The sequence below is a fragment of the Macaca mulatta genome, chromosome 1 (assembly GCF_049350105.2).
Source record: "Macaca mulatta isolate MMU2019108-1 chromosome 1, T2T-MMU8v2.0, whole genome shotgun sequence".
NCBI classification, from domain to species: Eukaryota; Metazoa; Chordata; class Mammalia; order Primates; family Cercopithecidae; genus Macaca; species Macaca mulatta.
Genome location: NC_133406.1, coordinates 155096247 through 155122838, shown reverse-complemented (window position 1 = coordinate 155122838; position 26592 = coordinate 155096247). Strand labels below are relative to the sequence as shown.

Genomic DNA, 26592 nt, shown 5'->3' with positions numbered 1-26592 from the left:
AGCATTTTACATTACATCTTAAATTTCACCTAGGATACGAGAGACGTGTGTCTTACTGAAGGGATATAGGACAGGCCACCTTTCAACAGGAAGAAAGAAAGGTGATCATCATCGAATTTTAAAACTCAATGGAATAAAAGATCAGAATGTGGCTTCCCCACACAAGGCACTCTTTATTTCACGACGGGTCAGTGTTTGGATTCATTTATCAGCATGAGGAGGCCAGCTACACAGGAGACACCAATCACTGCCTGCCTATTTATATGCAGGAATCTGCCTGCTGTTCTAAGCAAACCCACTCTGCTCTTGGCCTCTGAACCTACATCTGGTTGAACCAGAGTTGGGCACCTGAACTGAATTCAGTCTATTCATAGGCTGGCCAGCTATCTATCACTTGGTTGCCTGCATCAAAAAATTAGTATGGACCCATGAGGCTCTCCATATAAACATTTTAAGTTGAGAAACTGGAAATCTGAGTCAGAATGCCACAGTAGCTAAGTTACAGGAATATGAAGTAAACTCGGGTGGGCCACAAGGAAGCTTAAGATAAACCAGAGAATCTAATGAAGCAAGTGGACAGTGAGAAGAGATGGCATGAGGAGAAAGAGAGACTTCATGTCCCTAATGATTCTGTGGTTTCTACTTGAGTCTATCCTTACAATCTTCCTCCTCCTTCTTGCAGGAATATGTTTCAGTTATTTGAAACCTAAAGGAATCTGACTAGAATGTAAAATCACTGACCTAGTAATATGATTGCTAGTCTGAGCCTGGAGGTAGCTCCAGTTTACTTCCAAGGCTTGCCAAAGATTCAAATGGAGTTACCAGGAATTATAGGTTTAGTCAGTCTGAATTATGCAAAATGTTAACCAAAAGCTACACTGACCTTTGATGTCTGAATTTCCTCATCAACAGGCTAATCCTTGACAGAAACACTGCAAGGATTTCTTCTCTGCAAAACTACCCTCTTCCTTCACAGTGAATCATCAGAAAGAGGAGCCAGCTGCGTGCCTAAATTCATCCCTTATTTTAATTAACCCAAGGATGACATGGAGGCCTTGGAGACCTTGTACGGTGCTGTGTGTTCAGCAGTAAATATCCACCCATTGTAGTCAGGAGCCAGCATCTTCATCATGCTTTCTTGTTAGAACAAGCTTGTCCAACCCATGGCCCATGGGCCGCATGTGGCCCAGGATGGCTTTGAATGTGGCCCAACACAAATTTGTAAACTTTCTGAGAACATCAGGAGATTTTTTTTGGTGATACATATTTTTAAGCTCATCAGCTATTGTGTTAGTGTATTTTATGTGTGGCTCAAGACAATTCTTCTTCTTCCAATGTGGCCCAGGGAAGAGGAAAGATCGGACACCCCTTTGTTAGAACATCAAGCTCTATTACTTTGAAGTTGTTATCCTGGATTACCAATCAGAATTTGTGTTTTCACCATTACTAAGCCTACTCTTTAATTCTCTCAATCATCTCTGTTCTAAGAGATAAAGAATGACAGGAATCATTAAAAGTGAGAGACTGAAAAACTGGTTGGTTCATTTTAGAGTTCTATGTAGTATTCATTTCCTCCTTCACCACCCCGCTTTGTTTACAAGTGAGTATCCCTCTGTTGCTCTCCTTTGTCGCAAATATTCACATGAAAAACATCCAGATAACTCCACGGTGTCTTATTCTGAAGAAATGTGCTGTGCATCGCACCAATAGGAGCTCTAATTCCCCTATGGTTCAGGACACTCCAGTGACTCAAATGACCTTTCTACCAAAGGATCTGCATCACTTCCTTTGTTCCTGTTCTGCACAATATGGAATTACAATAATGTGAATAATTTTTCTTTTACAAAAAAAAAAAACCCACAAAACACAGGAAATCTATCAAAAACAGTTTTGACAACTGAGAAAATCACGTTTTAATCTGTTTAATTAACCACAGTAAAATTTCTTTTCTGCCAGCAAAGAATTTTACAAATTTTACAAAATTGGACTCAAGTCAGTTTAGTGAGCATTCCAAGAACAAGTTTGTTAAATTGAGACAGAAAAGTAGCATTTAATTGATAGCTATATAGCTAGTTACTACAGGAGGAGGTGAGAGAGATGGAAAATTAAGGGTGTGCCTCAGTCAAGTTATCATACCTCAAACTTCCTAAGAGGCTAAATCTAGTAAATACTTTAAAAACATAAAAGCACACATTGGTTCTGAGTTCAGTCAGTAAAATGGCCCACTAGCACAAGGCCAGTGACCAGGGATGGTTCCAACTCTGGGCAAAAGAAAGAAGACTCAGAATGGCATCTGGCATCAGAGGCCCCCACAGAAGGGGCTAGGCTGAGGGCACAGCCCAGCATAAGGCAGGTTGGTGTCTGGCCCAATGCAGACGTATGAAAGGGCTGGCAGAACATGGCATCAAAAGGGCATAGCAGTATGTTTGAGAGATTCTCTCATATGAGGACTAGAGGTCAGCCTTGGGGTCTTCTGCAGGGAATCTAGGCAGGAAACCAACAAAAGGGGTCAAGATGTAAACCCAGTTAAGGGAACCAAGGCACTACCTGTGCATATGAAATGAATAAGGGTCATGTTGGGGTAGGGCCATCAGCAGAATGATGAGGCTGACCAAAAGACCTATTGAACAAGGGACCTTTACTTCTTCAGCTAATAGCCAGACTGCTTCCAGGGCTTGGAAGCGGGCCAAGACAGCTAGGGAGAATGATGGATTTAAAGTGCTGGCAACAGTAAATACATGATAAACGATATTGCTGTTGTTTATTGTGGGTGAAAGGATTAGCTGGGAGAAGGTGGGTAACACTGGAAGGGGTCTCTGAACCTGAAAACTACATAAAGCACAATGGAGTTGCATGTGTGGCGGGTGAAAGTCCAAGCAGGTGGGGCTGGATCTGTGGAAAGCATGGCAGCAGGAACAGGTGGCAGATGAAGTCGGGAGGTGGATAAGAGGTGTGTTTGTACTGGAGAGAGAGGCAGACCACAGGGTCCAGAAGTCAGAGCTGGCCAGAGGCAGGTGCCCATGGTGCTAGAGTACAGGGGCAGGATTCTAGTCCCTTCCAGCAGAGAGAGGGAATATTCCTAAGAATAAAATCAGGGGTGTACAAACAGGAGCAATAGCATGGGTAATCTACCAATTCCTCTGCAACACAGGTAACACTCGTCTCATCTAAAAGCTGATACTCAGGTATTTTGCAGGTAAAGTCTCTTATTGACATTTTACAACTTTATGAGACAAGTTGCATTTTTTCTTTAGGACACTTACTGGTATTTTTAATTACACATATATTTGCAATTATTTATTTCATGCTTATCTCTTTAATTAAACTACAGGCTCCATGAGGGCAAGCATCATATTTGTTTACTTTATGTTTTGCATTTAGTAGGCACTCAACAACAATTGCCTGTTGAATAAATAAAAGTAGTGTCACCCTTTCCTACAGGTGACAAAACTGTATCAAAAGTTTTTTTGGCCAAGTTAATCTTGCTAGTAAGTGGTAGGTCTGGGTCTTTAGAGGTGACTGAAGAGTATTCTCTTTCTATTAGGACCTCTATCTAATGTTGTCAGAGCTTAGTGTCACAGTTATTGTGCAAAGGATATTGGTCAAATCTAGTCAATCCAATATATCATCAAGAATAGGCTAGTTATCTCCAGTCCATAAGTAATAATGTTACTATTACCATACATACAATCCAACACTCATCATAACATTACCACTGTAATCACTGTTGTATACAGCATCACAGCATTCAGAAAACTTTGATTTTCAGCATCCTTGGGAAGAAGACATAAAGATATTTTATAGGAAACTGAAACTTGTGAGTTGCCTGAGATGATGCAACTGAGAAGTGGAACTGAGAATCAATTCCAGGTGGAATTTCACCTGCAATGTAAGAGGAATTTTTTTAAGTACTTAAAATGGAAAATATATTGAATGTGTAAAGATACTTAAAATGTAAATTCAAATGCTAATATATGACCAGTTCAAGATCAGATCTTCATTCACTTAGAAGATCAGAGGATGAAGAGAAATTATAGAAAGGGTAGTACCTTTGACTCAGCTGAGTCTGATGACCTACTCCTAAAACCGTGAGCTGGAGAGGAGGCCAGTGCCCACAGGAGACCTGCCTGTAGAGTGGCACAGGCGCTGGGTGACTGGCCCAGCTGCCAGCTGAAGATCAAGTGCATATCTCTAATGGTCTTACCAACCTCCTGGCATGTTTCAGGTGGAGTCAGCATAGGGGTCCAAAATACAAGAGCAATGAATGCCAACTGCTGGACAGAATCTCAGTCCGGGCAGGCCACAGGCGGTCTGGCCACAGCCCAATGGATGGAAGTCTCCAGTTTCCAGGAAGAGAAGATAGCAAGAGAAAAGCACAGCCTCAATCCTTAGGGGCTCGAATAATAGCCCTTTAGAAAGACAAAAAGCATATAAATGCAGAAAGAAGAGGGACTGATCACTGATGGAAGAGCTACTCTGTGCAAGGTACTGCTCAGTACCTTACCTGTATTATGGCACGTAGTCATCATAACAAAGTTATAGGGTAGTCAAAACCCTCTCAACGTTGCAGATGATGAAAGTGATGCTGTACTTGCTCAAGGCCACACAGCTAATAAGCACTGGAACCACAATTTGAATTTATAGCTGTCCCCTGCCGGTCCTCAGGGCACATGGAAAGGAAGAGAAAGCCCCCTCTCAACAAGTGCCCCAGGAGTCAAGCAAGTCTGCCTCCTGAGTCAGCTTAGAAGCACGGGTCTCTAGACACCTGGGTTGAGTGAGAGGTATGTATGTGAGAGGGGTGATGAAGACTGAATCTTGTGCTGATTTGATATCTCGAGTGATTGTGGGTCTGGGAGCAGGTGGGCAGTTCAGTGAGGAGCAGAGGAAAGTAGAAACAGTAGAAATGAGACTGGAGTCAGTAGAACAGAAAATGTACTAGGCTTTCATATGGCCATTTTAATAAGTGGTATGCTTTCTGAACACCTGCCATCCTGGGCTATAATACCATAACATTATAATTTGGTTTACAAATGAGTGTATCACTTCTAAGTAGACAGAAATACTCTGTAGCATTAATGCAGGGGAGTCTTTGATATTTGAAAATGCCTGTTTACTGGGAAGAGCCTGAGACTTTCCACCTACACTGTTTGTTTTCCTTCTCTTCGTCTCCATCCCCTGCATTTTGCTGCCTTTGGATGAGTGGCTTTACCCTCCTACTAGGTAATGAAAAACCCAGTGCCCTGAGACCAAACAGCCCATTTGCTCAATGGAAGTCAAGTGCCTCTGACACATGCCAACATTCTGTTGATGCAAACAACAAAGAATGGCAACAAAAGCTAAAATGACAGCATTTATTTAAGGTTTTTTTGCTCTCCTAGATATGTAGATTTAAAACCTCTTGACAGCGACAAAAATAAATAAATAAATAAAGCCTCTTGACAATGACCCACAGTAAGAAGTACACTTTATGTTGCAACCTACAGCATAAGAGGGAACATGTAGATGTGTGTATGTGTATAAATGAAACAAAGGTTACATGAAACATTACCTGGCTATATTATGGGTTGCGAATACACTCTGATATTTTCTATTCTACTCCAGTTTCTTTACAACCAAAAAAAAAAAAAAAAAAACTGGAGTGACCTACTAGAGTAACTTTATGATCCACTAATGAGTTGAACTTAAAATTTGAAAATCGCCATCTGGACCTAGAGTATAAGAACAAACTCATAGTGTTATAGGAACTCCCCCAAAAAAGGAAGGTAAAGAAGGGTAGGGAAGTTGTAGGAACTGCACGTATGCTTTCTCCTCCATAGATAGCACCATAAAAGCCCATCCCAAAGGTGAAATCAAGACGACCTGCGTGGAGGTGATCACAGGCTGAAAGAGCCCAATAAAAAAGGCACAATTCATTAAAGCAAACCAACAACAACAAAAACTTTCTCCTGGCTAAAGGACCACTGAAATAATGTAACTCAAGAATCCCTGTAAACATTTTTGATGATCCACAATACCACCAAGCATTATTCACAAGGAGAGCATTGTTAGAAAACTGAATTTATCCAGACCTGTGTATGTGTGTGTGTGTATGTTATAAAAACAGGCCAAGTGATAGTCGCTGTTGCATTTGCAGAATTTCCAGTCATTAGGTTGACCTCAGGGCAAGCAAGTGTTTCAGGGAGCGTGTTCTGAATCATAATTGAGCCCTCAGCTGTATTGAGGCCAACGAGCTATATCTTGTGTGTTTTTTGGCATTTACTTTCAAGAAAATGTTCTAACTTAAATCCCTATTACTCCCTCCACTCACCAAGAAACTTCCTTCAGAGGACTGTTTAGAAGCAGTATTAATCCTCAGCTTTGCTGCAAACCACTTAGAGGCTTCAGTTATCCAGCTCAGTGCTCACAAAGAAAAATGCAGACATGGACATGACAACTGCACTCCCCATTTTTTTCTCATGTAATTATAGCTCCAAGTCTCACAATTCCAAGCCCTTTTCCTACAAACACACAATTTCTCCAGTCATAGCCACACACTGTTTGCCTCTATCATTAATGTCTCTTATCAGAATCTTCAAAGCACTCTTTCTGGGGGGCACAGAAGAGCATGTATAAGGGAATACATTCCACTCTTAGTACTAGGCTGCTCAGCTAGGAGAAAGGGATCACCACTGAAAACTGGGCGCTCCATTTCCCTGCAATCACAGATTGGCCCATTACTAAACATCTATATATACTTTGTCAGAACGAACCCCAATTTATATGCCAGTCCAGATGTCTCATACTTAATAGGCACCATTACCAACAAATATTGCTGCAATGAGTTACTTGTGGGAGAAAACTAAATTTACTTTGGATTCTTACATAAGGCAGGATTTCCACTTATCCAGTGTTGCATAAGTGTGAAGGAAGGAGAGTGAAACCAGTTACTTCCAAGATCTCTTTTAGGCCTTTAGCCAGTGATCTGAGAATGACATGAACATTATAATCACATTTTAGCGCATTCTGTATTTGAACACATGCTGGGGTTCTCTGAACCAAAATGTGTTCTGAGTTTTGGTCACTACCCCAAGAGTATCTGTGGTCAAATTCTGATGTTGGATCCTGATGCCTCCCAGTGCTTGTGTACGTCTCAGCCCCCACCTGGATGCTACTGCTTCCTACTGGGTACAACCCCTGGCAAGGGATTCAGGGAATGCTACTGCCACCAAATCTCCCCCTCGCCACCTCTGCAAAATGCAAAAGATGCAAGTTCAGAGAGAAAACTATGCTCTCCTGTCTTAACATAACCTTCTCTTAACCAGGTTAAAATTTATCACCAAAGAAGGAAAGGTAGAATCAGCCTCTAGCAAATGGTGAAACTGACAATCTTCCTCCTCTTCATGTTCCCCAATCACATCAACCAGGCCACACACAACTACGGACTCAACACTAGTTTGCTGAATGGACAGGGGTCCAAACAGTCAGGAAACCATCACTGTAAGGAGTCAACACAAGGGAGAGGAAATCAAACATGACTTGACAGAAAGTAATGCTGAGATTTTGGCCATGATTCCCAGGACCCAACTGACCAACAGGAATGGCCCTGCAGAATTTCTATAAAAAGGCTGAATAGTGCAATCCGGTTGAAAGGGGATGCGGTGGATTTTTCACATTTATTTTTTACCATGACCTAGTGTAAGAAATTTACCTAATCAGTATACACAAACACAGTGTGTAAAAATGAAACAAGTTTTATGAAACAATACTTACCCTTATGACACTATGTTGCAGTACACTCTGACATTTTCTACTGATTCTACTACAATAAAAATGAAAGATCTGGTCATGACCCACTAAATTGATGTCATGACCAACTAGTGGGTAGAGAGCAGCTGCTGGGGGAAAAATGGTAAAAAAACCTTGTCTTGAAGCTGTGCTCTGGTCATAATTGGACTGTTTGGGGTGACTTGTGAAGACTCAGAGATTAGGGAGGCCTGAAGCCTTAATGATGTTTAGTTTGAGAGTAACAAAAGACAAAAATGAAGAAATCAGTAACCTTTTTGGCTAGGTCCCTTCAACATCCCAACTGTGTATTTTTCCGAGAAAAGGGAGCTGGAAAACCAGGGTCCCTGATAGAGAACTAGGATGGCATGCAGAAAGTTAGAAAACTCCCAAAGCAAGATTTAAAAAATAGTTTGGGTATTTCAAAATAAAGTACTAGATCTAAATCTCTTCACACAAAACTCTTGAGCTGGAAAATACGATTACATCATAAATGGCCTAAAATATGACTCAAAGCCAAACTGTAGTTATAATAATCTTTATTCCTGAAATGATGGTTCCCTTATGATTCAAAAAATAATTAAAAGAATAAAATGGCTGTTTTTCTTCTATTACTATTTTGAAATGGCACCAAGATTAATTCATTCATTTCACCTTTTTCAATCATTTCAGGCTAAAAATGACTATATCTATACCTTATTTGGCTAATGTGTACACAGCTAATTATAGGAAGGCTACTTTTAAGTAGGTATCTTTTTTTTTTTTTTTTTTTTGTCTTTCTTTAGAAAAATAACTTCCTGTAGTTTTGGAAGCCAAAAGTTAAATATTAGAAAACTAACAGTTCAGCATCAGGAATAGAAACCAGCACACATATATGGAAGGTTTATAAGAAAGAATTACTATGGGTAATTCAAGACTTAGTTATAACAGAAAACACAACTTACAGCACATACCTCGTCACCATTTACTCTCCATTTCTTCAGGCCACTGGTTCACATTCACCACACAAAAACATCAACTGACAGACACTGAGGAAAGTGATGTGTGATGGCAGAAAGTATGTGGGTCTAGGATCTTACACTATTTCAATGGTTTTTATTTAAAGTCTTCTATAGAAAAAATTACTTGTCAAATGTGCTACAAATGGTTGAGTAAGCAGAGCTTTTGAAATAGATTTAGCAAATTCAACTGCATCTCATAATGGATTATCATTAACAAGGCATGAGTTCATACGATTAGTTAATAAGCAGAACAAGTATAATGTCTTTGGTTGAATAAAATCCAGTATTTTTTATTTATCAAACTCCAATTTCATTTCACAAATGTAAGTTATCATCAGCTCCCCATCCACTTTCCCCCATCTTCTTATCTCTTTCCCACCCTACACTTTCTCTCCCCCACAACCCGGGCTCCAAAAAGAAAAAAAATAAACCCTCAGCTATTTGATCTTAATATCACTGCAAAAATCAAAACCAGTGTCTCCTGCCCCCAGAACAGTGGGTATCCCCACCTGGCCGCCTCCTGTAGCTCATGCAAAATTCAACCCATAATTACAGATGCATTCTCAGTTTACGCTGCACTTGAGATTCAATGGTGACTACTGTCAAGATGGAGAGATTTGTGAATAAAAATACAGTTCAACAAAAAATATAAATTAGTTTTCTCTTATTTGCCATTGACATGGGTAATGTACAGATAGTCCCTGATATATGATGGCTCAACTTACAATTTTTTGACTTTACAATGGTGAAAAGTGATATGAATTCAGTAGAAACCATACTTTGAGTACTCACATGACCATTCTGTTTTTCACTTTCAGTACAGTATTCAATAAATTACATGAGATATTCAATACTTTATTTTAAAATAGGCTTTGTGTTAGATGATTTTGCCTAACTATAGGCTAATGTAAATGTTCTGAGCATGTTTAAAGTAGTGTAGTCTGAGCTATAATGTGTGGTAGGTTACAGGTATTAAGTGTATTTTCAATTTATGGTATTTCCAACTTAAGATATGTTTATCTGGATATAATTCCATTATAAGTTGAGGAGCATCTGTATATAACTACACACTACAGGATGACAGGTTTTCCTGATATACCCTCATGTAACAAATTATGGGTCAAGGGAGAAAATCCCCCAGCAAAGAATATACTGATAACTTATAGGACCCCCCACCCTCCACCGCCAAAAAAGTGCCTTACCAGAATCTAAATGGCAAGCTCAGGAAATGTTTAAGTTTCAGACTTAAAGTAGACTTTAGTCAACTCCAGAGTGGGCTACATTGTTCCTAAACTGTGCTAGTCAGGAATCCTAGAAGGGGTGCCAGACCATTATGGAGCACGTGGATAAGAGTAAGAGGGAAGTACACTTAGAAATGAGGTATGCAAAGTGGCCAAATCCTCTAGACCCAAAAGAAAGAACTAGTTATGCATGTGTTTCTTTTGGTGAACTTGGAATTGGATCTGAAATTTCGAAAGATCTGAGAGGGCACAGGTGAGTTTTTCTCAATTCTACATCTTTTCAACATTAATAAAATTAATCTTCACTGGACTATTACCCCCATCCTATCTCATCCCGTTCTCTGTATCTGGAAGGTTGCTCTTCTCTGCCTTCCCCTGGTTAATTCTCACTCAATAATGGCTCTTCTGGGAAGCCTTGGTGTGAGTGAGACACATCTCCTTGAGCCTTCGTGGCACTGGGCAGAGTTGTATCATAAAATCTGCCCCCGTGTTCTGCAACTGTCTGTCACTGATCTGCCTCCCTCAATGGACTGTGAGGTCCTCAGGAGCAGTGGAAGTGTCTAATTCATCTGTATCTCCCCAGAACCAAACATTCGGTCTGGACATAATAGACAGTTATTCAATGTACTAACAGATATGAGTAACACAACTATTATCCCTTTACTATCAAAAGCAGAGTCATTTTTCATGCAATCATGGTACTCATAGTTAATGCCACACAAAAACTGGAAAACTTTAATATTTCTTAAGCAAAATAATGACAAAAGAATCAAGGCAAAAGGATGGAGATGGAGTTTCGCTCTTATTGCCTAGGCTGGAGTGCTGTGGCATGATCTCGGCTCACTGCAACCTCCACCTTCTGCTTTCAAGTGATTGTCTCACCTCAGCCTCCCGAGTAGCTGGGATTACAGGTGCCCACCACCATGCCTGGCTAATTTTTGTATTTTTATTACAGACGGGGTTTCACCACATTAGCCAGGCTGGTTTCGAACTCCTGACTTCATGATCCGCCCGCCTTGGCCTCCTAAAGTGCTGGGATTATGGGCATGAGCCACCACGCCCAGCCCAACACGTCTTTTAATAAAGGCAAAGGTTTACTTACACATATTCAAATAGAGGAAAATGCTGATGTATATATCTTCACTGGGATGATAACTTACCCCATAAGCCCATCCAGCTGCAAAAGCAGCTTAAATGATATAGTTCTTTTAATTTGCTAACCTAACTAAGTCAGGTTCTTGTCCACACTGATTTGTTGGACAAAATTAAACCAACCTTGTATTAGTTTGTGCTTTCCTTTGTACTTTGTCATGCTGATTCCTCTTGTCATAGTTGCTTGGATGATCTAAACATTTAGAAACAAAAGTCCAAAGTCTGGTGATTCATTGCTTTCTATGGGATGCTACTGCTCCTTCAGCAGCATCAGCTTCAGGAAGATGATGTACATTATTAAATTACTTGACAATGACAAAGTGAACTAGGATGGCATTACATACACACTTTTTTTTTTGGTTTTGTTTTGTTTGGTTTGGTTTTTTTTAGACAGAGTCTCACTCTGTCGCCAGACTGGAGTGCAGTGGCGCTATCTCGTCTCAGTGCAACCTCTGCCTCCTGGGTTCAAGTGATTCTCCTGCCTCAGCCTCCCCAGTAGCTAGTACTACAGGCGCCACACACACATTTTTAAATTGGATTTGTTGCTTGAGATTATGCCTGCTTGTCTATTCAGATGAAAAGCACCTGCTTATGAAATGAGCCTGAGAAGTCTGACAGATTTAATATCTAGTATCAGTTTAGGGGAAGTGATGGAAGCTAACTTCAAAGGTCAGGTGAATATTTTGATGGAACTTCAGAGAATTCAGTTATGGTAAGTAAATATTTATGGATAACCTGAAATAAATACTGCACTGTGTTCTGCATAAGATATAAATGAAACTTTTTTCTTTTTTATTAAGGTTTTATCTTTAATTATGATACTCCCTTGATAAGAAGGAAGGAACACTACACATATCCAGATCTCTAGTCAAAAAAATGAGGCTTTCTGAAATGGTTACAGATTTTAATAGCAAAAGCCCATAAAATTAATAACCAGTACTCATTTTTAAAACATACACCTCCAAATTTATATTGAGAATCATAAGATGACATGGATAATTTACTTATGACACAAAGGCAGTAGAAGGTAAATCTGTTTGTTCAAAAGTCTTAAGTAGATTTTTCTGTTTTGTAGTTTATATTAATGGATGGATACCTACCATTATTATACTAAAAACTAATTTTGAAGAAATCTGAGCTTCATAAGAATTCAAATACATGCAAAGGCAATGTTCCAGCATATCTGAATTACAAGGGATCTAGCCCTGCCTTCTTAGTTTTATAATGGTTCTCTAATGAGTCTAACAATCTCTGCAGAAAGCTCATTTTCAGCTAGTAGTATCTAATAGAAGTCACTTCCTACTCATTTTGTTCCTTATTTTCAAGGCTTTCAAGATCAACTGTACAGGAAGAGACTACAGTATTGGATGCATCCCAGTCTCTGGGACACATCAATTTCCAAACGTTACTGCCAAGGCTATGTAGAAGAGTCAAAAAATTTTTAAAAATCCTGAAAAGGAGCCGTTGTTCTAACTAGTTGAAGGTGATGATTTATCAAGAACTGCTAATCTGCTGCAATGTGGAGAGCCCCTGCACATTCACTTTCCATCTTGGTGTCAGAATAATTTCTAATTATGGTTTGGGGCAGTTTTCTCACTTGAAGCTAAACAGAAATTTGAGGAAATGTATGTATTTTTTAAAAAAATCATCCACTCTGCTGGTAAATAAAGACACAATTATGCACAAATGGTGCCTAGGCAATTTAGGGGGTTATATAAATGACTGAACTGTTATTTTTAAACTGAAGTGAAAACAACGTATTCTTATTTATGAGAGAAGGGAAGTAAAATGATTCACTTAGTGTTCGAGTTAGATTGCATATCATTAATGTGTAAAATGGGATTTAGGTAGTTATTCTATATAGATTTAATGCTATGTTGGAATTAACTACAATTGGCAACAAGAACTTCATGCAAAAAATGACCTTTAGATTTTCATAAAAACCTCATTTCTGCAACTTATTATTGTGTATGACTTTGGACAAGTTACTTAACCTCAGTTACCTGAGCCTCAGTTTCCTTATCTTTTGAATAGGGTTAATAATGCCACCTTTTAGGATTTACACACATTCAAAAACTTAGCATTTGTTAGCTATAGCTATTAGACATTACCGTGATGTTCACTTGCCTCCAGGATGAACATATTTACGCTTTTTCCTAACCAGAGAATAAACCCAGAACCAAAATATATAGGTCCTAATAAGTACCCTAATAAAAGGGGAACATCTATCCAAATTACATTCCCCATCCCTTCCATTTATGTCCCCATTGCCCCATTTGATGCCTAATTCCACTTTTGGGATTTATTACCTGTTGCTAAGCATTGACTTCTTCCTGAAGAGGCCCCTAAAAATGCAAAAGCTCAAGGAAACAATAATTAAAGCTATCATCACTTTGTAAGAATGCATTTGTGTGGTTTTCTCCAAGACAAAATTATCCCACATACTAACACTTGGTACCTGGGAAAGAATAAAATAGCCATTAAAAAGGAGCAATCCTCTCAACAGAGTAAATGACAAATAAATTTACAAAAAAAGTAAAGGGGCAAAAAGGCACAGGATATATTTTGCAATTTTGCTTAAGTAAGTTTTGTCAGTTAATCATTCATTAGGTACTAAGAACCTTTGGACAGAAACTCAAGAAAATGGCATTAGTAGTTGCCTCTAAGGAGGAGAACTGGTTAGGCAGGTGCAAGAGTGGGAATAGAAGGGCAACACCCACTTTCACTGCATATCCTTTTGTACCATTTGATTTTGGCACTGAAGGCATGAATTATCTACACAAAAGTTTTAATTAAAAAAATTCAATCCTCACACCCTGTTATTTCTCCTACATCATCTTTTAGATTATTTGTTTACATTACATGACATTTAAACATTGACTTTTGGCCGGGCACAGTGGCTCATGCCTGTAATCCCAGGCCTTTGGGAGGCTGAAGCAGGAGGATTGCTTGAGCCCAGAAGTTCAAGGCTGCAGTGAGCTATGATCATGCCACTGCACTTCAGCCTAGGTGACAGAGTGAGACCCTGTCTCTAAAAACAAACAAATAGAGAAGTTGCATTTCTTCCCTAAAAAGCAAGTTGGAGTCATGTAAAATTTGATAGGCCTCTAAAGACTGATTTTTCTTTAAAATATTAAACATAAAAAACACTCAAAATCTAAAGATACAAAATTATTAGACAATTAACATTATTTACAGACTTTCTGTATATACAGTTTCCTTCACTAAAACTTGGGCTTCCTGCACACAGGGGCCGTGTTTTGTTAATCTTTGAGGCCTCACTGAGGCAAACACTGGACCTTCACAGGAATACTTTCTTGAATTCCAAGGAAGAAAAGCCATTAAATGAAACATGATATTTTGATTAAGAAGGAACTTCTCAAGATTTTTATAAAAACAAACAAAACAACAATAACAACAGAAAGAGGGACAGGGACAGGGATGGGGGTAGAAGAAATAGCTATAAACCACCTACATTCATAATAGAACTTTTGAGACCTTACTGATTGCAAATGCTTGTGAAACACCAAATACATCATAAGGAGGGAGAATTAAGGTTAATCTAAAATAATGAGAACATTTGTTCAACAAAATATTTGCTACATGCCTATTGTGTGCAAGGCCTTGGTGACAAAATGTTGACCAATGCAGACATGATTCTAGCCCTGACAGGTTACGTAATAGTGGGAGATACAGAATGGTAAACAGGCAATTATCATGTGGTATGATAAATATAAAAGCAAGTTTATAGAGTTTTAGGAGCTCATAAAAGGAGAACCAATTCCATGCTTGGAAAAGTGATGTCTAAGTGGGACTAGAGTTTTGGAGTTCTCTAAACTCGAGTTCAAATCCTGGTTTTACAGGTTACACTCTATAACCCTGGCTAATTTATTCAATCTCTCTAGGCCTCAGTTTCACCAACTTTAAAATAGGAATTATGATACTACTGAGTTCAAAGAGTTGATGTGAGTATTAATGAAATGCACATCATAAATCTGATATGGTGTGTGGCAAGTACCCAATAAATATTAGCTACTAATATTAGTGATAACAGTAAGCTGAGAACTTAAGGCAGCTAAAAGGGAAGAGAGGAACCCAGACAAAGGGAAAATGTACAAAATAAAAGCAATAGTCTGGTGAGCTGCACTGAAAGAACCTTGCTTGATCCATGGGTCAGGGGGTGCTTGGGGTGGGATCAGAGGTGAAGCTGAAGCTGGAAAGGCAAGCACAGTCCAGCTCAATGGGTTTATCTAAGCTCAGTGGGGGCCCCTTGAGAATTTTAGTCAGAGAAGGGACAGGATGAGATCTGAGTTTTTAAGAGACCAGTTTGGCTACAGTGTGGGAATGGAATGGAAAATGACAAGACTAGAGGCAGAGATCAGTGATGAAAATGTTAAAATAATTCCCTGGCTACCGTGGATTTTCACAGTTGGGAACGCAGACATCACATGAAAAAAATATATAGCAATCCAAAGAGGGTCTTCAAGTAACTATCTTCTTGTATTAGTATTTCATTCATTCATTCATTCATCCATCCACTCACTCAACAAGCATTAACACCTACCAAGGCAGGGAGCTGGTGCTGTGAGAGATTGCTACAAGCATTGCCCTACATGACCCTGCTGTCCAGAAGCATCCTATCCAACACTGACTGCCCATATTCCTCTCCCTGCCTGGGAGGCCTGTTATCCTGGTGACCCAGATCATGTGCAATGCAAAGGCAGGCACCAGCAGGAGACCCAAACCCAGAGGCAGTATCACATAGTAGAAAAATGTCACTAACTACATCAGTGTATAGCTGACTTGTTATTAAAGGAGTAAATCTTCCATGACCCATTGCTAAGTGAATAATAATAGTCAACATTCATCAAATGTCCTGTCCTATGAATTTCAGGTAGATTAATAAATTTATTACAACAACTTTGTGAAATAGGTATTATTATGTCCACCATATAGATGAGAAAACTGAGGCAAGAAACACTCCCTAAAGGTCACAGAATTGGAAAGTGGTGGAGCTGAGATTCAGTCTGTTTTTATCCACTACACCATGTGACTTCTGGCAGTGGGCCACCAGGCTGATATCAGAATTAAACCAATTTAAAATGTATGCTTCAAAATCTGGGCAGGGGAAAAAGATCACTGCTCACTTAGGTATCAGGGAGGCCAAAGCTTGGAAGCTTTTATTATAGGAATAAAATGAAATGGATGAATAAATATGGTGACAGTCTCTTGAGGAGAAATTGGACTACTCTCATCAAAAGAGTGCCATCTTGAAAGGGTTTTCAAATCGATTTTCTTCTTTTAAGTTCAAACCATAGCTCTGCCATTTGGCCTAGAACACATTAGAAAGTATTCAAATGGGATCACATTCCTTATCAGTTTAAAAGAGTGGCACATCTCACAGACTCAAAGATGGAGAGGTGTGGCAAACAGATCAAAGGGCTAAGAGAGATATGTTACTCTTTTGGTTTTCTGCTAATGGAGGGTGGAATAAAAGCTGATTATCTTACTAAGAAATTAGTAGAATATGTCTATTTTCTCAGGCCATGTAGGATTCCATCAACCAAGTAGTGAAGCAGGTGAGGAATAAGCATATTTTATCATAAGCTCTATGAAGCATTTCCAACGTGAAGTGAATACAGACAAAATAGAAAAAAAATTCTTAAATCTCCAGAAATGAAAGAAACCACTAGCTTCTTGCAATGCCACTGGATGCCAACAGCAACGGAGTCTTGAGCCTGGGCTCTTAACTGGCAATGAGAAGAATCCCAGACCAGATGGCATTTTAAAATCCAATCGCACTCTATTTGTCTCTCCCCACTAACCTACATTGCACTTAAAGCAATCAGCCATTTCACAAGCTGCAGTATTTCAAAGTAGTTACAACCCTTGAGAACAGGAAAGCTCTCTTAATTGCTGTGAGTTTAAAAATATAGACAATAAAAATTACGGAATTTGTGAAACAACCATGTCTTAATTAAACACACACCCAACACCGCACAGAGTAGAGCTTTTCAAACCTAGTCCATTCATGCACACATTTAGCACAGCTCACAAACACACTTTCCTTCCATTCATTCACTTACTAGTCCCGTTCTTTGGGACTCACTCGCCACCACTGAAAATGAACTTGAGAAGCCCCAGGTCTGTGGGCACCGACACCCCGTTAATTAATACAGCTTGTCCTGCTCCAAGCTCCAGGCAGGACTTGGGGGCTTCGGTGTCACGACTGGCGCTGCCCCCTGGAGGGACGCCCAGCCTCCACCTGCCCTCCCGGAGCGGCACCCCTCGTGGCCCCTGCTCCCTATGAAACACTCAAAGTTGCACTGTCGTCGCTGCCGTTTAATTTTCAGAAATAAAAATGCCGGTGAGACGGACTCCCCCGCCCACCCACCTGCCCGAGACCGTACAACCACACTGAATCGGATCCTCCAGAAGGCTGCCGGCAGCCTGGAGGTGTGAACAATGAACTTCTCTCTGACTCTGACACACACACACACACACACTCGCCCCACGACGGGAAGTTGTGAACCAGCCCAGGTGCCAATGGCGCTACTCCCCAGGCAACGCGGCTGCCGACGGGAGGGGAGGGCCCAGCGCGCGCCCCTGCCGCGCCCCTCGAGTCGCCGAGCGGGCAGTTACCTCCTTCCTCCGGCTCGGCGCCCCAGGTCGGGTGATGAGGGCAGTCTCCTCGCACACCACGGCCACGTCCTCCACGAACACGCAGTCCGGAAGGCTCTCGTCGGCCGGCAGCTCCACCACCTGCAGCCCCAGCTTGCTGCCCAGCACGCCCACGTAGAGCTGGTGCTGCCGTTCCGCGCGGGCGACGTCCACCTCCTCGCCCTTGGCGCTTCTCAGCGCGTGCTGGCCGAGCGACTCCGGCAGCGCCCGCACCACGGCGTGGGTGGCTCGGCCGAAGGCTGCGGGGTGGCCGAGCCCGGCCATGGCTTCCGGAGGCTTAGGGGCGGCGGTGGCGGCGGAGGCGGCCGGGTCCTGCCGCGGGCAGTGCGCTACAAGCCTGCGAGCGCCCGGCGGCTCCTCTTGGCAGCCGCTGAATGTGGTGCAGAAGGAGCCCAGCTCGCGCCCGGAGCCCTGCCCGCGCGACTGAGCATGCCCAGAGCTCCGGGCGCCGGCCCGCGCGCAGCCCGCGCGCCCACTCCGGCGCTGGCGGGTCTCGCGCCAGCCTAGGCAGGAGTTGTGGCGGCGAGCGCCGCGCGAGGAGTGGGGCCAGGAGAGGCGGCCGGGGAAGCAGCAAGGGCAAGAAGTATGTTCAGGCGGGGGACCTCGGCGAAAAGCCACCCCTACCCAGACCTGGCGGTACCTGTGTTCTGTCGCAGGTGCACACCTCCCATCGTCCCCAGCGCGGAATTGGAGAGCCAGCCTCGGTCTGGACAGAGCGGCTGGAGGGCTTCTTGGTTTTTGCGTGAACAGTTTAAACCTTGCTTACTTACAAAGTCTAGTCCACTTTTGAAGAGCTATAATGGCTTACAGATTCTTCATTTTAAGCTTAAATCGCACGGGTCCCAGTTCTGTTTTCTGGCCTTACCTAAAGTACAAGTTTTTTTGTTGTTTTTTGTGTGTTTGCGTGTGTGTGTGTTTTCACAAAACAGCATTTGCATATCTGAAAACAGTTCTAATTATCTATGCTGCCTAACACCATCCTCTACCCCCAACCCTAACCCCCTCCAGTCCTGGAGCCCAAACCACTGAAAAGTAACTAGTGATTTGGTTTCCAAGTCCTTTCAACATTCTGGTCAGCTTCCTTTTGATACACACCAATTTGCTTGTATCCTTTTAAAATCATAGCATCCGGAAAAGAAACAATTCTTCCTGTGTGGTCTGACCAGCACAGACTACAGCAGCACCCTTGTTCCAGATGCTGGGCCTCTATGAACACTGCCTAAGCCTGTATTCACTTTTGGTGGTCTAGGGCCAAGGCCCAGGCTCCAGCCTTCTTGCCAGAACTCTGATCCCAGCTTTTAGGAAACTGGATTTCTAGGAGCAGGTCTGTCTGAGCATCCTAGAATGGTTGCCCCAGTTGAGCCCGGAGATGTGATCTGCCTTCTCTCCCCTCCCACAAGGGTGGTGTGAATTTATAAATGAGCTTCAAAATTCTCAGCTTCACATTTTAGTTTTTTTGTCTGTTTGTTTTTTGTTGTTGTTTTGTTTTGACGGAATTTCACTCTTGTTGCCCAGGCTGGAGTGCAGTGGTGTCATCTCGGCTCACTTCAACCTCCGCTTCCCCAGTTCAAGCAATTCTCGTGCCTCAGCCTCCTGAGTAGCTGGGACTACAGGTGCGCGCCACTACTCCCGGCTAATTTGTATTTTTAGCAGAGACAGCGTTTCACCATATTGGCGAGGCTGGTCTCGAACTCCTGACCTCAGGTGATCCACCCGCCTTGGCCTCCCAAAGTGCTGGGATTACAGGCATGAGCTACCACGCCCTGCCGAAATTTGAGTCTTAAGGACAGCTCTGACACTGATGTTGGGAAGTGGGACCAAAAGTAAAATAACAAACCTTTAAGATCTACTAGGTAGTACTTCTTTTTTTTTTTTTTTTTTGAGACGGAGTCTTGCTCTGTCACCCAGGCTGGAGTGCAGTGGCCGGATCTCAGCTCACTGCAAGCTCCGCCTCCCGGGTTTACGCCGTTCTCTTGCCTCAGCCTCCCGAGTAGCTGGGACTACAGGCGCCCGCCACCTCACCCGGCTAGTTTTTTTTTGTATTTTTTAGTAGAGACAGGGTTTCACCGTGTTAGCCGGGATCGTCTCTCGATCTCCTGGCCTCGTGATCCGCCCGTCTCGGCCTCCCAAAGTGCTGGGATTACAGGCTTGAGCCACCGCGCCCGGCCTAGGTAGTACTTCTAAAGCAAAATTCTTGGGGGATCCAGGCAGCCACAATAGACCCAGTTTAGCGTCAGAAATCACTTAATGGTGTCCTCAGATGGAGGATTCCCATCAAAGTTACAGGTGAAAGTTGATCTTAAGTTTACCCAGGTTAAATATAAAATTTATTTATTTTTAAATTAGTTTACTATTTATTCTTTTTTTTTTTTTTTTTTTTGAGATGGAGTTTCGCTTTTGTTTCCCAGGCTGGAGTGCAATGGCGCGATCTCAGCTCACTGCAACCTCTGCCTCCTGGGTTCAAGCGATCCTCCTGCCTCAGCCTCTCGAGTAGCTGGGATTACAGGCACGTGCAACTACACCTGCCTAATTTTGTATTTTTAGTAGAGACAGAGTTTCTCCATGTTGGTCAGGTTAGTCTCAAACTCCTGAACTCAGGTGATCCGCCCACCTCGGCCTCCCAAAGTGCTGGGATTACAGGCGTGAGCCACTGCACCCAGCTTATTTACTCTTATTATATATTGTTTATTTATTTAGCTCCCAGGTTAAATAAAGTATAGGACTTCATTCTGCCCTTTACTGCAGACTTTACCAGACATTGAGGCTCCGTATGTCTCTAACTGGCCACCATCTAGCAATCTTCATTCATGCCTGTGCCTTGTTGGACCTGAAAACTTCACTTACCACTCAGTGCCCTGAGTCTAACTATGAACAGGGCTCTGTGTACCACTCTGGGCTCATGTCAATCTAGCAGCCAATTAAAACTTGATGTTAGCCATGTCTTTCAGTACTGAAATTGGGTAGGTGTTCTTTTAAAATCTAATTTTGTAGTTATCCCTGTTAAATGTTATTTACTTCTTTCTAACTTGTCTAGTTTTGATTCTGTTATCTCGTGCATTACTTATTACTTCTAATTTGTGCCATCTGAAATTTGATAAGCGTGCCTTCTGTCTTCTCTAAGCAGTTGTCAAAAAGTGTTAGAATGTATATATTAGTAAAAAAGAATAATAAAATTACCAAATCCAGTAGATTATAGTTTACATGCTTTTACACTTCAGCAATGAAGGACTGTTTTTAGGAAAATGGACTTTATTGAGCTTAATACATTGATATGTTCACTTTTCCCATGAATATTTATTGAAAATTCCCAAGGCACATCACCATGTTATGCACTTCAGAGTCACAAAAGAAGGAAGCACAAAGACATGATCCCGACCTTGAAGAGCTCACAATCTCACTAGGAAAACAAGACATCCAGAATTGGAGCTGGGGTAAGTGCACATGAGAGGTATACATAACAAAGTGCTACAGGAAGGTGAGAGAAAGAGAGATCTCTATGGTGGGTGGGAGTGGAAGAAAGCTGCTTGAAGGTGATTGGACCTGGTTTAAGCCTTGAATAATTTTTGGATGTGAGTAACTGAAGGAGAGAATGAGAATTCTAAGGGAAAGGCATTTTCAAAGGACACTAGGTAGATCAATTTACATATCTATAGGAGCTGTAACAAAACAACTCCAACACATATAATGGCACAAAGTTGATAGAAGCTTATCTCTTATTCACTTAAAGTCTAACACAGATGTTCCTGATTGGTTCTCAACTCTTTTTTCCAAGCAATATTCAGGGATCCAGCTTTCTTCTATTTTGTGGCTCCAACTCTTCTACATGTGGCATCCAAGTTTTCCATGCTCACTGTATTAGTCAGGTCTCCTGCTGTGAATACAGACATACCCAAGCCTGGGTAATTTATAAAGGAAAGAGGTTTAATAGATTTAGAATTCCACATAGCTGGGGAGGCCTCACAATTATGGCAGAAGACGAAGGAAGAGCAAAGAGATGTCGTACATGGCGGCAGGCAAGACAGCTTGTGTAGGGGAACTCTCCTTTATTAAACCATCAGATCTCATGAGACTTATTCACTACCACGAGAACAGTACAGGAAAGATTCACTACGATGATTCAATTACCTCCCACCTGGTCCCTCCTACAATACATGGGAATTATGGGAGCTACAGTTCAAGATGAGAGTTAGGTGGGGACACAGCCACCCCATATCACTCACCTTTCTCAAACTGGAAGAACAAGAAAGAATATACAGCCACCACATGTGAAAGGCTTAATGGGTCAGGCCTAGAAGGAATGCATATCACCTCTGCTCCCATTCTTCTGTCTAAAATTCTGCCACCCTGCTACAATAACCTTGAGGGAGGACTGGAAAATACAGTCTGCTGTATTTTTCTTTATTAGAAAGAAAAGAAAACACAAGGCTGGGGAAACAGCTGACTGGTGTCTGTCCCCAGAGAACTGTGGGGAAAATGGAAAACAAAAGTGGGAAAGTGGGCTAAGCCTTCATCAAATGAGCTGTGGAGAGGCATATGTTGTGGAAATTAAGAGCATAGCTTCTAGAGCCAGACTGTAGTGAAAGCTTGGCTCTACTATTTCCTTGTTTTATGATCTTAGGCATGTTACTCTTTTCCTCAGTTTCATCGTCATCTATAAATGAGGAGTAATGAACACATTATCATAGAGTTATTATAAATGTTAATATTGCAAAATGCTTACAAAGTGCATAGAATAGTAACTAGAGCCTAATAGATGGTCAGTAAATATTATCCATTGAGAGGTTTTGAACAGAAGGCTTTGCACGTGATTTCCTACCAAAGGCCAAACCACACATGCACATTCACTGAATTATCAGAGTCATATAGCTGCTTGAAGGTATGCTTTCCAGTAGAACTAGTGGCCTTCCTAGGTTGACAGACCAAATCTCACCCACAAGTGTAATCATAGATTCAATAAATATTTATTGAACCCTTGCCAGGTATTGTGCTAGGCACTGGGGATGTAATTATGAATTATAATGTATGGCTTATGGTCAAATTGTTCCTTTTGCGCTTCTGGACATTTCAAGAGCTTTATAAGCAATTTCCTTTAAATTCCCTCTGTTTGACATACCTAAAGCTATTTCTGTTCTGGTTGGATGTTGATTAACACAGGGGCAAGTTTTCTTTTCCATTGATAATATTGCTGGTATCTTGCCTTATTTGAAGTCAATTTTAGATAACAAGTATCTGAAGATTAAAACAGGCATTCCTGTCTTACTCTTTTCTTACTCCATTTTAGCAGATACAAAATTTACTTTCATAGGAGACAGGTGCTTTGAGGTGGGGGTGTGTATTAGTCTGTTTTCACGCTGCTGATAGAGACATACCCAAGACTGGGTAATTTATAAAGAAAAAGAGATTTAATGGACTCACAGTTCCATGTGACTGGGGAGGCCTTACAATCATGGTGGAAGGCAAAAGGCACATCTTACATGGCCACAAGGCAAGAGAGAAAATGAGAATCAAGTGAAAGGGGTTTCCTCTTAGAAAACCCCCACACCTTGTAAGACTTATTCAGTACCACGAGAACAACATGAGGGAAACTGCCCCACATGATTCAATTATCTCCCACTGGGTCCCTCCCACAACATGTGAGAATTATGGGAGCTACGATTCAAGATGAGATTTGGGTGGGGACACAGCCAAACCATATCAAGGTGGGAATTCTCAAAGAGAAGGAGGGCTCAAGGGTGTCCTTGTCCATCCTAAGTGCTAGAAATATTGGACCAAGTAAGTACCATAAATCTACAATTTGACACTAAGTCCTGAGTGTTTTAACATAATTATTACATAAATATTTACTGTGAAAGAAGCCCATTGCTGCAGATTACCTTTTATATCCAAGGAGTGAGTGGTGTTTGGTTGAATGGGCAGACAGTGAGTTACAGACCCCGAGAGGGTTCCACGGTAACCAGGACTCTGGTTCCTAAAATCAAGACACATAGCCTCCTAATCTCAGTTTCTCCTACTTTCATCTGGGGTTTCGTTCATTAAAGAAACATTTACTAAGCATCTACAGTATGTATGGTAGAGGAATACATAAAAGCAATGGATAAGGCATGGGTTTTGAGTCAGACAAGCCTGAATTTGATTCCTGGCCCTCCTACATTCTGGCTGTATCACCTTAGTGTACCCAAGACCCGTGTTTCACCATTTTCTTTCTTGCTTGAAGCTATAGAGGACTGATCTTCATGGACTTCATCACCTGACATCCCATTTTTGTTGGTTTTGGTGAATGGGATATACTTACAGGAGACTGGAGGACAAGAGGGGAGAGAGATTGGGTTATTTATTTCTCTGGCTCCCTTCCTGCTTTTTCATGGTTGTAGCAACAGCTCCATCCTTCTACAATCATAGCTTCTGCTGGTGGCCCCTCTTCCATGGTTCCAGCTCTCAGCTGGGTTCTGGTAATGCTGTTGCCTTCCATTATTCCATCTAGGGGTGGTATTGGCTTCTCGTGTTTGCTAGTCCCTGGGTGCCTCAGTGTTCCTCGTTGGTTCTCTTTACCTGCCCACACCTCTAAAAACATTCCTTTTATTAAACATGGTCTTCAGAATTGTTTAAGTATGCCATTTGTTTTTTTACCAGGGCCCTCACTTATAACTCACTTGTTATGTACATATATGTGTATACGTGTGCACATACATTGTCTTGAATTGGTGTGTAAAGTGGGAGTTATAATACCTTTTTCTCAGAGTTTTGAGGCTGAAATGTGACTGCATATACAAGGAATCTGAGCATTGCTTCTAGGACACAGTAAGTACTCAATTGTGATAGCCACTAATATTAACAGTTATTGTGCCCTTGTGCCAGGCATTGTATTCATTATGGAGTATCCATCTGCCTCTATATAAAATGCCTATTTTCACCACTTAAAATACCCAAGTCCTTCAAATGAGATAACATAAAGTGCCCACAACAGTGATAGGGACACTGCAAGCTCTCAGTGCTTTCTGCACTTCAAAGTTCAGCCTTCTCTGGTCCCCACCTCTTCCTGTGCAAGCAACACATTCCTTTTCTGAATTTCTGTAGCTCTTTCTGTGTTCCTCTGTTGGGGCTCAGAAAACAATACCCCAAAACGAAGGCCTCAGAAGCAGCCTCAGAGGTGTAGGTTTGTTCTCTGACCTTCTCCTGCCCTTCTGTCTCTCAGTCCCATGCCCCACTGAGGCTAGGCTCAGAAACTAGAATCCCTCTTCCCCGAGGCGGGTCATAGAAACCAAAATGCCTTTTTTCCCCAAAGCCAGACATAAAACCTAAAAATATTACTCCAGTTTTCCTTCTGCCCTATTTCTGTGAAAAGTGGCCATAAAGAAATTATCTGACATACCTTGTTTGTAGATCATAAGACCCCCATTCCAGAGAAGGTCCTGTCCCACCCCCAGAAGGAAGGAATGCTGCTCAGACAGGCGAAGGAGAATCCAGGCAGACAGACCTGGCTGGGTTTCCTCGCTCAGTTTGTTGGCATTAGATCATACCCTTTTGGTCCACTCATATTTCTACATGGCTGTCCATACTTTGTTAAACCTAAGCATAAAATAGGTCAATTTCTCCTGTGTCTTTGAGTCTTCATTCTGAAGGCTCCCATGTGTACACCCTAAATAAATTTATATGCCTTTTCTCTTATTAATCTGCCTTTTGAGAGTTGATTTTTCAATGAAACTTCAAAGGGCCCTTGGTCCCCACACCACTCTTATGCTGTTTATTACTTTCTCCTAGCACAGTGTAATAACCCATGGATGCCAGAGTCATCTACCTCATTACAATGACATTAGGGGCTAATGAGATAACCAAAATATCCTGAAAAGTTCTAAGTACTATATAAATATGTTGAATTTTAACAAGTTTGTGATGTATTATGATGATAAGCAGAGGTGAGTGTTGCTCCAAGCTTTTTTTTTAGATTCAGTGGGTACATGTGCAAGTTTGTGACATGGATACGTTGCATAATGCTGAGGTTTGGGCTTCTACTGAACCCATCATCCAAATAGTGAAGACAGTACCCAATAGCAAGTTTTTCAGCCCTTCCCGCCTCCCCTCCTGCCTCTTTTTGGAGTTTGCAGTTTCTGTTGTTTTCATCTTTATGTCCATGGGTATTCATTGTTTAACTCCCACTTATAAGTGAGAACAGTATTGCAGTATTTGATTTTCTGTTTCTGCATTAATTCACTTAGGATAATGACCTCCAGCTGCATCCATGTTGTTGCAAAGGAAATGATTTCATTATTTTTATGGCTGTGTAGTATTCCATGGTGTATATGTACCACATTTTCTTTATCCAATACATCACTGATGGGCACCTAGGTTGATTCCATTACTTTGCTGTTGTGAGTGGTGCTGTGATAAATATATGAGTGGCAGTGTCTCTTTGGTAGAACAGTTTCTTTTCCTTTGGGTAGAAGTGGATTGCTGGGTCAAATGGTAGTTCCCCAAACTTTTATATCAGCTATTTTTTCAGTTTTTCAGAGCTTCTTGCAACATTATTTTTCCAGAAGTATGTTTATGATCATTTGATATTCAATATATATTTATGGGGGAAGAAATAGTTTGAGGGGAAAGACCTTTCAAATTCTGCTAAATCTAAATGTAGAAGAAAAGAAAAACATTTTTCTACAGTTAAAATTGTTATATATGTATATGTGTGTGTACACACACACACACACACAAACAGGGCTCTGACAACCCCCTTCATTGCCTTGTGAAATGAAGTTGCTTCA

General features: G+C 41.5%; 1 protein-coding gene across 13 annotated transcripts in view; it reads right to left on the bottom strand.

The window, feature by feature from the left end:
• The window catches only part of DDAH1 (dimethylarginine dimethylaminohydrolase 1), a 255707-nt gene that overhangs the window by 124968 nt on the left and 104147 nt on the right, over nt 1-26592 (bottom strand). The window contains 1 exon segment of one of the 13 annotated variants that reach the window (NM_001266704.1): nt 17798-18249. The exons of 11 other annotated variants lie outside the window; for them this stretch is intronic. In NM_001266704.1, coding sequence (NP_001253633.1) covers nt 17798-18100 — 303 coding nt within the window. In that variant the 5' untranslated portion in view covers nt 18101-18249. 13 annotated transcript variants of the gene reach the window in all.